A 14,232-nucleotide genomic window follows, 5' to 3' on the forward strand; every position below is an offset into this window, starting at 1 on the left:
GGACCCCGCGCACCAAGAAGCTGCCCCAGCCGGAACGTGGCGAGTCACCCGATCCCCCAACCCCCTAAAAATCAAGCTCTCCAAGGCTTTCTGATATTTCTAGCCTCCCTTGGGCTTGCCCTTGGAAAATCTGCAGATAACCCCCACCAACTCTATTCAGTCACCTGGACCCTCTCTAGTCTCACCTCGGGCTTAACCCTAAACCAAACCAAGATGGAAGGTCCCCTGATGACCAGCTTCCCAGCTTCCCTGACCTTTGATGTATGCAAGGTACTAAGTCCAGGGGCCCCTTGTGTTTGGGATGATTGGGATGGAGAAACAGTATATGTGTGCCCAGGCACGGGGCGAGATGTATCCGAGAACTATAGGTGTGGAGGGCCAGAGTACGGCTATTGCTACCATTGGGGATGTGAAACTACCGGGAGTGTCTACTGGAACCCTTCTTCAACGTGGGATTTAATCAAGGTGTCCAAAGTCCAGAGTGGTTCCCAAAGCTCTTGTCGTAACAATGAAGGAGGGAGGTGCAACTTCCATCAGTTGCAATTTACAGAAAAAGGTAAACAAGGCCTGTTCTTGTACCGAAAAACCACTTACGACCCCTTCGGGTTATTTATGCTCAAGAGAGAAATAGCCACTATCTCCCCAAGCCCCATAGGCCCCAATCGTATCCTGACGGGACTCCTAGGGAGCGATCCCCCTAGTGGAACGCAGATACCAGGGGCTATGACTCCTGTCACTCCTGTGGGGGCTCACCCCTCGCACCCCAACCACACCTCGGGAGCGAGTTCCCGAGCTCGAGCGGGGGATCGACTGCTTAACCTAGTCCTGGGAGCCCACTCAGCCCTTAATCAAACTGCACCTGAACGGGCTAAGTCCTGTTGGCTATGCTTGGCGGCAGCCCCGCCCTATTATGAAGGAATAGCCACCCTAGGAAACTACAGTAAGGTTACAGTGTCCGAACCCCGATGCCACGCAGGAACTCCTCACCCCTTGACTCTTGCGGAGGTCTCGGGATCCGGGCTCTGCTTAGGAAAACCCCCTCAGACTCACACCCACCTCTGCAACAAGACTATAGACTTCCCTCAAGAGCAAGGTAGTTATCTCCTACCCCAACCAGGAGCCTGGTGGGCATGTAATGGGGGACTTACTCCATGTCTGAGCCCCGATGTCCTTAATGGCACTGGGGGCTTCTGCATAATGATTAAACTTTTGCCCCGAATATTTTACCATCCTGCTGGGGAGGTGGAGAGGTCCTTTACACAGCGACCTCACTGGGCTAAACGAGAACCTGTGTCCCTAACCTTAGCCTTACTCCTCGGGGCTGGAGTCGCGGCAGGAGTTGGGACCGGGACAGCAGCCTTAGTACAAGGGCCCCAGTTATATGCTAACCTAGAAAAAGCCATAAGTGAAGATATTAGAGATCTTGAGCAATCTGTCTCATATTTACAAGAGTCCCTTAGCTCCCTCGCTGAGGTGGTACTTCAAAATAGAAGGGGGTTAGATCTGTTATTCTTAAAAGAAGGAGGAATGTGTGTGGCACTGGGCGAGGAATGTTGCTTTTATGCAGACAATTCTGGGGTCGTTAAAGACTCCATGGCCAAGCTCCGCCAAAGGCTAGACGCCAGGCAGAAAGAACGAGAAGCCTCACAACCCTGGTTTGAACGATGGTTTAATAATAGCCCTTGGTTAACTACTCTAGTCTCCACCCTTCTAGGCCCCCTCTTTATCATCCTCCTCTTGCTGACCCTTGGGCCCTGTATCCTCAATAGAATACTTCAGTTTGTGAGGGACCGCCTATCTGTTGTGCAGACCTTAGTTCTCAAAAATCAATACCAAATGCTGAACACTGCAGACTCCGAAATCCCGTAAGAAAGGTAAAAGATTTTTCCCAGGCACTAGAAAGAGTGGGGAATGAAAGACCCTCGAGCTGTAGCCCCTTCAACTTTGAAAAACTGGCAGCCGTGAGAAAAAATGTTCTAACCCTGAGTGGAAAAACCCCAGAAGCCCAGATGTGCTCAGAACGGCCAAAACAAGCGGAAGTAGATACTGATCTAAATTCCCCGAACCCAACTGTCGGTCACGCCAGCTCCCCACCAGCTGGCCCCACCAGTGCCTGACTTAGACTCTCCAATCATAAGTCTGTTACCATGCATCTGCTTCTGTAAGAACCTGCTTCCTGCCTTAGGTATATAAGTACTACCCCAGACCCACCCGGGCGCGCTCACAGCTCTGAGCCTGGTGCGCCCGCAGGTACCTGTGTACTTCAATAAACCCCTCATGCTTGTTGCATCCAGCAGTGGTTGGTTTTGTTCCCGGGTAATTGGGGCGCAGTCTTTCACAGTTCCAGGGGATTTGACTCCTTGGGCATTGCATGACACAGGTACATATACATACATGTAGGCAATACACTCATACACATAAAATAAATGAAAAAAATTTTTTTTGAGACAGGGTCTTCCTGTAGCTCCAGGCTGGCTTTGAACTCACAGAGATCTCCTGCTTCTGTCTCCCGAGTGCTGGGATTAAAGGTGTGTGCCACCACACCTGGCTAATAAATAAAAATAATTAAAAAAATTTTTTTAATGATTTTTAAAAATTATTTATTTATTTATTTTATGTGTAACGCGTGTATTGCCTACGTAAGTACACCCATGTTGTACAATGCCTGCGGAGGTCAGAAGAGGCTGTCGGATCACCTGGGATTGGAGTTACAGACAGTTGTTAGCTGCCATGTGGGTGCTGGGATTCAAACCTGGGTCCTATGCAAGAACAATCAGTGTTCTTAATCACTGAACCATTTCTCCAGCCCCAATAAAAATAATTTTAAAACAATCAAGGCACTAGCAAACATGATGCCTGATGAGACTTTCCTGTTTGGTAAGCAGCATCTTTTTCAGTGTCCTCATATGGTAGTTGGACTTAGCTGGCCATCTGTAGTCTCTTTATAAGATTACTAATTCCATTTCTGAGAGTTCTTCATAATTTAGTCACCTCCCCTAAGGTCCTCTTTTCCTATTAACATCATGGAATTTGGATTTTTTTGCAGGGAGAGGTCTTTTTGAGACAGGGTCTCCTGTAGCCCCAGCTAGCCTGGAACTCACTGTGTAGACGAGGCTGGCCTTGAACTCACAGATCCGCCTGCCTCCGCTTCCTGAGTGCTGGGACTAAAGATGTGTGCCACCATGTGCAGCTGGACTTTGGATTTTTAAAAAAATTTTGAAACAGGGTCTTGTGTAACCCAGGTTGGCCTCGAACTTGCAATATAGTGGAGGCTGACCTTGAACTTCTCATTCTTCCAAGTCCCAAGTGCTGGAATTGCAGGTGCCACGCTCCGTTTATTCAGTGCTAGGGATGGAAAACAGGGATTCCTGTGTGCCAGGCACACTCTCTGACAACTGAGCTACATCTCTAGTTCTTTGGGGTCCTTTTTAGGAGAGTCTTGCAATGTAGTCCTGGCTATTCTGGAATTTGCCATATAGACCAGGCTAGCCTTGAACTTGAGATCCTGCTACCTTGCTGCCTCTGCCTCCTGAGTTCTAGGATTGCAGGCATGTGCTACCAAGACTGACTTTTGGCTGGTTTTCTCTCTCTCTCCCTACCTCCCTCCCTCCCTCCCTCCATCCCTCCTTCCTCCTCTTCAGCCAACCCTCTCTCCTTTTCCCTCCCTCCCTCCCTCCCATCCTTCCTTTCTTTTTTAGACAGGGTCTCATGTAGTATAAGCCAGCACTGAACTCAGTGTATAGCTGAGGATGACCTTGAGTTTCCGATCCTCCTGCTATGTGCTGAGTCCTGTGTTCACTACTACATCCAGCTCAAAAGTCTTTGTTGTTGTTATGATCTCAACATATGAATGGCAGAGGCCCAGGCATTAGGACTACAGGGAGAGCCAAGAATTATCCCATTGTAGATTTTGCAGATTTTGCTATTTTGCCCATCGGCTCATCCAAAAATTTCTGTTCTTACTTTTTGGTTCTTATGAATAACGCTGTCATGAATGTTTGTTTTGCTTTGTTTGAAATAGGGTGTCACTATGTGATACAGGCTGGCTTAAATTTAGAAGTTGGTATGTAGCCCAGGCCAGCCTGGAACTTGTAATCCTCCTGTTTCTACCTCCAAAGTGCTGGAATTAGAGGCAGGCGCCACCACAACCAGCTTACCATAGCAACTGCTTACAAATTTTTGTGGACATATGTTTTCATTTATCTTGGGACTACATCTGTGAGTGTAATTGTCGGGTCATACAAGAATTCTGTTTAACATTTTGAGGAACTGCATTGTAAATACAATAAATGCTACCCAATTGTGTATTTATCTTTTTTTGTTGTTGTTCTTTTTTGAGACAGGGTCTCCCTGTAGCCCCAGCTGTCCTGGAACTCAAAATGTAGACCAGACTGGCCTTGAACTCACAGAGATCCGCCTGTCTCTGCCTCCCGAGTACTGGGATTAAAGGCGAGTGCCACCATGCCTGGCTCAAATTGTCTATTTTTAAATAGTTAATTTTATGTTATATGAGTTTATGTCAATAAAAATAAGGAAGAGGGCTGGTAGATAATTTAGCAATGTCACACACAGCAGAGTCCTTGGAGGGTAGGCCATCCTGGTTCTGTGTGTCTGTGCTTGCTTGTGTCTGCTCCTGACATACACTTGCCTTGGTATAGTCAGGACTCAAAGCCTCTCCCTTACTGCTTTAACCTTCCTCCAACCACTGGCACAGTAGACTCCGCTGAGACTTTGCCAGAATGCTGCCATATGGAGTTCCAGCAAGGGAACACAAAGCTCTCAAGCCATCCATGCCACTGAGCCTCCAAGGCAGGCCTGAGAGGACAAATTGGCTATCTCCTACACCTGAACTAGCCCATGCCATCACTGTGCTGGCATGGGGCCACACTTGTCTAAGGGTTTTCTTCTAGTCTGTCAAATATGGAGGAGGACAAAAGCACTGAGTTCAATCCCCAGTACCATATAAATCAGGCATGGTTGTACATGTCCGTCATCCCAGTATTGGGGTAGTAGACTCGGGAGGATCAGAAGTTCAAGGTCACCCCTGGCTATATAAGGAGCTTGAGGCCAGCCAGGGATCCATGAGACCCTGTCTCAAAATAATAATTAATAAACATAAAATGAAAACTCTTAGCTAAGGTCTATGGCATGACATTTAGTCCCAAGATACTCAGATGCTGATGACGGAGGGTCACTTAAGCCCTACAGGTCCGGAGACCAGCTCTGGAGGCTAAGGCAGGAAGATCTCAAAATTCAAGTCACTTGGGACTACATAACAAGACACTTTCGTTTTCTATCTTTTTTTTCTTAATTTTTAAATATTTTATTTATTTAATTTAATTTAATTTTTTGCTCTTTTTTTTTTTGAGACAGGGTCTCCCTATAGTCCCAGCTGTCCTGGAACTCACTACGTAGACCAGGCTGGCCTTGAACTCACAGAGATCCACCTGCCTCTGCCTCCCGAGTGCTGGGATTAAAGGCGTGTACCAGCATGCCTGGCATTATTATTTTTATTTTATGTGTAGGAGTTAAGGAGGACAGTTTGCAGCCACCATGCGGGTGCTGGGAATCAAACCCGGGTCCTCTGCAAGAGCAGTCAGCACTCTTAACCACTGAGCCATCTCTCCAGCCCCATCTTTTTCTATCTTTAAAAAACATCTTATTTAGCCAGGGGAATCCAAAGACCTCTTCTGACCTCCACGGCATTGTACTACATGGTGCACTCACATGCAGGTAATACACTCATACACATAAAATTAAAATAAATAAATACCAAAATAAATAAGCAAATAAATAAAAATTAAAGTATATACATGTATATATAAAGAAAATGAAACAAACAAAATTAAAGTTTATTTCCTTTGTTTTTGAAAAGGGGTTTTGATATGCTGTATAGGCTGGGCTTGAACTCACTCTGTATTTCAGTGTGGCCTCAAATTTATAATCCTCTGTCATAGCATCCTGATTACTAGAACTTCAGGCTAGGCCACCATCCTTGGCTCTTTTTCTTTGTATTTAAGATTTTTTTTTTTAGTGTTTTTGAGACAGGGTCTCCCTGTAGCCCCAGCTGTCCTGGAACTCACTATGTAAACCAGGCTGGCCTTGAACTCACAGCGATGCACCTGCCTCTGCCTCCCGAGTGCTAGGATTAAAGGCGTGCCCACCACGCATAGCTAGATTTTTTTTTTATTATTATGGGTTGGGGACATGGCTCAGTGGAAAGAGAGCTCACTCTGCAAGCATGAGAACCTGAGTTTGACTTCCTAGCACCCACATAAAAAGTCAGGTTTGACTGCCTCTGCCTCTAACCCTAGCTGGGCCTGGTGGCACAGGCCTTTAATCCAAGTACTTGGGAGGCAGAGGCAGGTGGATCTCTGTGAGATCAAGGCAGTGTTCCAGGCCAGCTGGGGCTACAGGGAGACCCTGTCTCAAAAAAAGAAAAAAAAATGTATGTATGTGTGTGTTTGTGAGTGAGGACATGCATGTGACACCCACAGAGGCTAGAAGAAGTGGGTTTGGGGTCCCTTGCAGCTAGAGTTACAGGTGTTTTCAAGCACCCCAGTGTGGGTGCTGGAAGCCTAACTCAGGTCTTCTGCAAGAGCAGTATGTGTTCTTAACTGAAGCTGCCTTTTCTTTTGTGGGGAAGGGAGGTAGGGAATCAAGTTGGCCCTGAACTTGCTATATACCTGAGGATGCCCCCAAACTCCTGATCTTCCCACTTCTGCCTCCCAAGTACTAGAATTACTGGTGTGTTTTAACACACACTGGCTCTTTCATTGTCTCTTTTTTTTTTTTTTTAGAGAGGGTCTCTATCTTTTATTACTATTATTTTTCAAATAATTATTGCTGGGGACTGGGATTTGTATTTATTTTATCTTTATTTTGGTCTTTTGGAGACAAGGTCTCCCTGTAGCCCCAGCTGACCTAGAGCTCACTTTGTAGACTAGGCTGGCCTTGAACTCATAGAGATACACATGCCTCTGCCTCCAGAGTGCAGGGATTAAAGGCGTACCACACCTGGCTCTCTCTCTCTCTTTTGAAAATGGAGTCTTATTCTGTAGCCCAAGCTGCCTAGAACTATGTAGCCCAGGCTGCCCCCCAAGCTCACAGCAATCCTCTTCCCTCAGTTTTCCATATGCTGAGATTATAGATGTCAGCAACTCTGTTCAGCTTGAGATAGTCTTGCTTGAGATAGCCTGGCTTGTCTGGTATGTACTGTGTAGCTCAAGCTGGCCTCAAACTCAAAATATTCCTACCTCAGCCTCACAAGTGCTGGTTTTACAGGCTTATGCCATCATGCCTAGCTTTTTTTTTTTTTTTTGAAACTGGTCTCACTATGTAGCACTGGCTGGCCTGGAACTTGCTATGTAGACCAGGGTAGCCTTAAACTTACAAAGATCCACAAGCCTCTGCCTACCTTATATTCTTATTAAAGGGCTGCACCACCACACCCAGCCTATCCAAACAGCACACTGCTATTAACCTTTCATTTATTTATTTTTATTTATTTATTTATTTATTTATTTATTTATTTATTTATTTATTTATTTTAGAGACAAGGTCTCAAGTATTCCAGGCTAGACTCCAACTTGCTATATAGCTCAGAATGACTTTGAACTTCTGATCTTCCTGCCTTCACCTCCTAGGTGTTGGAATTACTGGCATGGATTACCTGGTTTATGTACTGGGGATGGAACCCAGGGCTTTATGCCTGCTAGGTAGGTACTCTACCATTTATTGGCTTGTTTGTTTGCAACAAGGTCTTACTTTGTAGCTACGGCTGGCCTGGAACTTTCAGCAGTCCTCCTGAGTCAGCCTCCCTGAATGCTGGGAGGTATGAGCCACCATGTTCTTTTGCTCTTTTTGTTTGTTTAGTGCATTTTCTCTAGGAAATAGTTAATGTTTTCTGTGTGATTGTGGCATTGGGGATCAGTCTCAGAGACCCACAGTCTGTGTCTGGCTTCTTTCACTCAGTCTAGTGCTTCTGAGTCGTCCATGTTGTAGAAGATGTCAATATTTTTTGAAAGGCTGAGTGCTGTTCCATGTACAGCCATTTTTATATCCACTCATCGGCTGATGGACATTTTGGTTGTTCTTACCTTTATTCCCCCATATTTATTTTGGTGGGTTTGGGGTTGTGTGCCATGATGCATGTGTGTGGAGGTCAGAGGACAACTTTTGGGTGTCTATTTTCTCCTTCTGCTATGTGGATTCTGGGAATTGAACCTAGGCCCCCATGCTTGGCAGCAAGCATCTTTACCCACTGAACCCTCTTCCAGTCCTGTTCTCATTTTTTCACTTTCGTAAAACAGAGTGCTGCTGTGAACGTGTGTGCACATGTCCATTAGTCCACTTGATTTTTGCTGAAGGTAGTTTCAAGTTTTCATGTGCTCAACAGAAAATATGTTGAATTAGAAGCACTGCATCAAACACTGATTTCAAAAATACTTTGTTTTACTGGATAAAAAAGTCACAGAATTTTAAAAATTGTTTGTGGTGGGAATTTTATAAGTGATTTTGTTCAATTCCCACACTGTAAAGCATTGTGTACTTGAAGGACTAGTTTATTTTGAAGGCTCTAATTATAGTCTACATCATGATATGCGGGGCCCTACTGACACTGTCCTTTGTTAACTGAGTATGTACAACGCTGCTTCTGTTAATTGGATGTGTACAATGCTGCTTTTGTTGTCTCAAGATGGTTCTCTTTGAGATCCGTCATGTGAATCTAAACTAGCAGTTTGTCAGCTTTTCATGATTTTGCCTTAAATGTTTTATTTATTTGTATTTTATGTGTATGAGTGTTTTGCTGTATGTATGTAAGTGTACCCTGGGTATGCAGTGCCCCAAGAGACCAGAACAGGGCGCTGGAGCCCCTAGAAATGGAGTTAAGCATGGGTGTTAGTTGCCATGTGGGTCTGGGAACTGAACCTGGGTCCTCTGCAAGAACAGCCAGTGCTCTGAACTGCCGAGCCATCTCTCCAGCCCCATCATTTTGCTTTTCAAATAATTTCATAAAACCACCACCAGCAGTATGACATTTTTTTTTTTTGGTCTTTTTGAGACAAGGTCTCGACCTGTCACCACAGCTGGCCTGGAACTCACTATGTAGACCAGGCTGGCCTTGAACTCACAGAGATCCGTCTGCCTCTGTCTCCCAAGTGCTGGGATTAAAGGAGTTAATTTTTATTTTATGTGTGTCAATGTTCTGCTGCTGTATATGTTAGTACATTGTGGTGTGCAGTGTCTGAGGAATTACAGGACACTTGTTAGCTACCATGTGGGTGCTGAGAGGCTGAACCTGGTCCTCTGGAAAAGCAGCCAGTGCTCATATGTTGAGTCATGTCTCCAGCCTCAACATAGCAGTAATTGTCAATGTGAGATTTGTCTTGTTTGCTTTCCTTCTTTGTAGTGTAAGACTCTCTCTGGAGGCTGGACAGCTGGCTCAGCAGCTAAGGGCACTGGCTGCTCTTGCAGAGGACGCAGGTTAGAATCCCAACACCCACATGGTGCCTAACAACTGTCCTATAACTCCAATTGCAGGGGATCCAATGCCCTCTTCTGGCCTCCACAGACATTGCACAATGTGGTTGCACTTACATACAGGCAGGCAATACACACATACACATAAAATAAAAACAGCTGGGCATGGTGGCACATGCCTTTAATCCCAGCTCTCCAGAAGCAGAGGCAGGTGAATCTCTGTGAGTTCAAGGCCAGCCTGGTCTACATAGTGAGTTCCAGGCCAGCTAGGGCTACAGAGAGACCCTGTCTCAAAAAAAAAAAAAAACAAAAAAAAAACAAAAAACCAAATAAACAAAAAACAATAGCCAGGGGTGGTGGTGCATGCCTTTAATCCCAGCACTCAGGAGTCAGAGACAGGCGGATCTCTGTGAGTTCAAGGCCAGACTGATTTGCATAGTGAGTTCCAGGACATCTGGGGCTACAGGGAGACCCTGTCTCAAAAAGACCAAAAAACAAAAACAAACAAACAAACAAACAAACAAACAAAAAAACCTCCAATAAATGCAATATTAAAAAAAAAAAAAAGACTTTCTGTTCAGGTTAGTAAACGCAGCACTTAGGAGCCTGAAGCAGGAAGGTTACTAGTTCTAGGCCAGCCTAGGTTATACAGAGAAACCTTGAGTCAAAAAATTGAATGAAAGACGGCATGGTGGTGCACACCTTTAATCCCAGTACTGGAGAGGCAGAGGCAGGCAGAGCTCTGGGAGTTCAAGGCAACCCTAGTCTACATAGGGAGTTCCAAGTGTCACCAGCCCTGATTTTTTTTTTTAAGACAGCTGTAGCCCTAGCTGACCTGTAACTCATCTCATAGATCAGGTAGGTCTTGATTTTACAGAGATCCACCTCCCAAGTGCCTCCCAGAGTATTAAGGTTAAAGGCATGGGGCCACCATGCCCAACTGTTTTGCTTCTGAGACAAAGTCTCAATCTGTAGTTCAGTCTGTCCTGGAACTTGCTATGGAGACCAGACTGGTCAATTTATGGTGATTCCCCGCCCCCCCACTTCCTCTTCAGTGCTGGGATTACAGGCATGTGCTGCCACACAAGCCTCTAATTTAAAAAAATTTTGTTTGTTGTTATTTTGTTTTTGCAATTCTGAGGATTGAATGGGTCTCATACATGTAGGTGAGTGCTCTGCCACTGGGCTATATATACCTCCAGCCCCCAAACCATTAAATATGCTTTTTATTCTTCTGGTAGTAACTTCCATCTCTTTGAAAACATATTTGTGCTGTTATTCTTGTATCAACTATATTTACTGGCTTTCTGTTGTTCTAAGGCCTGGCTACCTCTTCCTTCAATATAGGCCTACATTATTTTAGTTATCCTACTGGTTAACTAATGATATGATTAGGGATGGGGTATAGCTCAGTGGCATTTATGAGACCCTGAGTTCCAATCCCTGCAAACAAAACAAAACAACAAAATAAAACAAAAACCAGTTTAAACCTTTATTTTTTTGTTTCAGGGGTACACATGACAAAAATCAATATTCATGGACTTCCTTGCCTTTTGAACAGTTTGGAAGCTCTTGACTTTTTACATTTGTCACTTATCTTCTATCTTCTAAACTCTGGTCAATTCAGCTGTTATTATACTTTTATTTATTTAATTAATTTTGTTTGAGACAGGGGCTCACTGTGTAGTTCTGACTGGCCTGGAACTTAGTATGCAGACCAGGCTGGCCTTGAACTCACAGAGATTCTCCTGCCTGTGCCTCCCAAATACTAGGATTTAAGGATTGTGCCACCATGCCCAGCCCAATTTATTATTATTATTGTGTGTGTGTGTGTTAAGTGTGAGTGGGAGCATGCCATTGGTGGGTGTGCATGACATACATGTAGAAGTCAGAGGACTTTTGGGAGTCAGTTTTCCCCTCTTTTTTATTATTTATTTATTTATTATTACTAGAGACAGGGTCTCCCTGTAGCCCCAGCTGGCCTGTAACTCACTATGTAGACCAGGCTGGCCTTGATCTCAGAGACCCACTTGCCTCTGCTTCCTAAGTGCTGGGACTAAAGGAGTATGCCACCATGCCCAGCTCTCTCCCACTTTAAAATGTTTTACTATTTATTATTGTTATTATTTATGTGCATATGTGTGTGGGCACACAGATGTCATGGCCTATGTACATGGAGGGCAGAGGACAACTTTTAGGTGTCAGTTCTCTCCACCATGTAGGTTTTGGGAATCAAACTTAGATTGTTAGACTTGGTGGCAATGCATTCACCCACTGAGATCTTGCTGGCTCTCCTTCCAGTTTGTATTGAAGTAGAGTATCTTTTCATTTCTGCTACACTGCAGCACTCCAGGCTAGCTGGTCTGAGAGTTTCTGGATGATTCTCCTGTCTCCACCTCCAACTCTACAGGAGTACTAGAATTACAGATGTGGGCCATGCTCAGTTCTTTTCTCTTCTGTTCTCTTCTGTTCTCTCTTCTTCCCCTCTCCCTTCCTCCTCCCTCTCTCTGGCCCTGGCTGCCTGGAACTCTGTATGTAGACCAACCAGGCTGACCTTGAACTCAAAGAGGTCTGGCTGCCTCCCTGGTACACCATGCCTAATCACATCTGGCTTTTTGATGTGGGTTCTGGAGATCAAATTCAGGCTATCAGCCTTTGCAGCAAGTACTTTTACTCAGTGAGCCATCCTGCTGGCCCTACTTTTTTTTTTTTTTTTTAGAGAGGTTCTCATGTAGCCCAGGTTGGCTTTGAACTCACTGTCTAGCCAAGAATGACCTTGAACTTCTGATCGTCCTGATCACTTAGCACTCCTGAGTGCTAAGATTACAGGCATGGGCCACCATGCCCAGTTTTATGCAGTACTGGGGACTCAAACCCAGGGTTTCATGCATGGTAGGCAAGTACTATACCAACTGAGTTATATCCCCAGCCCCTGTTTTTATACTTTTATAGAAAACACATATTTTTAAAATTTATTTTATGTGTATAATAAGTGTTTTGCCTGTATGCATGTGTATCTGGTGTGTATGCAGTGCCCATAGAGGCCAGAAGCAGGAGATGGAGTCATCATGTGGGTACTGGTAACCCAACTTGGGTCCCTTAACTCTAGTTCCAAGGGATCAGAAATCCTTTTCTGGCTTCTTTGGGCATTGCATGTGGTAGACTTACATACACGTAGGCAAAACACTCATTCACATAAAACAAAGATAAATAAATCAGGGCTGGAGAGATGGCTCAGTGGTTAAGAGCACTAGCTGCTCTTGCAGAGGACCCAGGTTCGAATCCTAGCACCCACATGGTGACTAATAACTGTCCTATAACTCTAGTTTTAGGGTTATTTGACGCCATCTTCTGTTCTCTGCTGGTACTGCATGACATGGGTGCACGTACACACATGCAGGCATAACACTCATGCACATAAAAATAAAAATTAAAAAAATGAAAAATATTCTTAAATTCTTGGGAGGCAGAGGAAGAGGCAGGCAGATCTCTGTGAGTTCAAGGCCAGCCTGGTCTACATAGTGAGTTTCGGGCCAGCTGGGGCTACAGGGAGACCTTGTCTCAAAAAGACAAAACAAAACAAAAAACTCAGTTAAGGTTAAGGTAGGAGGGTTGCCAATTGTCATGTTTGGGGATAGCTTGGGCTACATAGTGAGCTTCAAGCTAGTCTGGACTATATTAAGTCTCAAAAAAAATGAAACGAAACAAAACAAAAACCAACCAAAACCAAACAATTAAACAAAAACACTCTCAGTAGTTCAACATAAATAATATTGTAATGTGGTGTTCAGGTTTGCTTCCTGTTGCTCTGATAAAACACTAATCAAAACTTACTTGAGGAGAGGGTTTATTTGGTTTACAGGTTCCACACAGTCTATCATCAAGGGAAGCCAAGGCAGGAACGCAAGGCAGGAACCTTACTAACCTGGTCCCCTTAGTTTGCTCAGTTAGCTTTCTTATAGTTTCTTTCCAGCTGCCTAGGGATGGGACCACCTAAAATGGGCTGGGCCCTCCTATATCAATTAGCAATGAAGAAAATGCCTCAGACTTGACCTTAGGCCACTCTGCTGAGGGAAATTCCTCAACGGAGGTTCCCTCTGCCCAGGTTGTCAAGTTGACAACCAAGATTAGCCATCACATATGGTTTTTGGTTTGTTTTATTGCTTTCTTCTTTTTTTTTGGAGAGGCTCTCTTATGTTCAGTTTGGCCTCCTAACCAACCAAGCAAACAACAACAACAAAAAAAACCACTCAGTAGTTCAACATAAATAATATTATAATGTGGGTGTTCTTTTTCTTGTTTTCATTGCTTTTTTGAAAAGGTCTCATGTAGCTGATGCTGGCCTCTGTATGTAGCAGAGGATGACTTTGGACTCCTGATCCTCAGGCTTCTGCCTCCCAAATGCTGGGATTAACAGGCATGCACACCATGCTCAATTTAATGCAATCTTTTTTTCCTTTTTTTTTGGTCTTTTTGAGACAGGGTCTCTCTGTAGCTCCAGCTGTCCTGGAACTCACTATGTAGACCAGGCTGGCCTTGAACTCACAGAGATCTGCCTGCCTCTGCCTCCCGAGTTCTGGGATTAAAGGCGTGTGCCACCTTGCCTTATTTCACGTGTATGCATGTATTGCCTGTGTGTAGTAAGCGCACCTGTGTCGTGTCGTACAATGCCCACAGAGGACAGAAGAGGCTGTCCTGTCGGATCCCCTGGAATTGGAGTTAGGACAGTTAGCTGCCATGTGGGTGCTG

At 44.7% G+C, this 14,232-nt stretch overlaps 2 protein-coding genes across 2 annotated transcripts in view; both read left to right on the forward strand.

The window, feature by feature from the left end:
- The window catches only part of LOC103739099, an 11,777-nt gene extending 11,581 nt beyond the window's left edge, over positions 1 to 196 (forward strand). The window contains 1 exon segment of the mRNA XM_029566612.1: positions 180 to 196. Within this exon segment, the coding sequence (XP_029422472.1) occupies positions 180 to 196 (17 nt within the window).
- LOC103739100 (MLV-related proviral Env polyprotein-like) lies at positions 181 to 1,943 on the forward strand. The gene has a single exon (XM_008839411.3). It carries the CDS (start codon positions 214 to 216, stop codon positions 1,867 to 1,869), a length of 1,656 nt encoding a protein of 551 aa, XP_008837633.1. The 5' UTR covers positions 181 to 213; the 3' UTR covers positions 1,870 to 1,943.
- The last annotated feature ends 12,289 nt before the right edge of the window (positions 1,944 to 14,232 follow it).

This window comes from Nannospalax galili, unplaced genomic scaffold (assembly GCF_000622305.1).
Source record: "Nannospalax galili isolate Female #2095 unplaced genomic scaffold, S.galili_v1.0 scaffold218, whole genome shotgun sequence".
Classification (NCBI taxonomy): Eukaryota; Metazoa; Chordata; class Mammalia; order Rodentia; family Spalacidae; genus Nannospalax; species Nannospalax galili.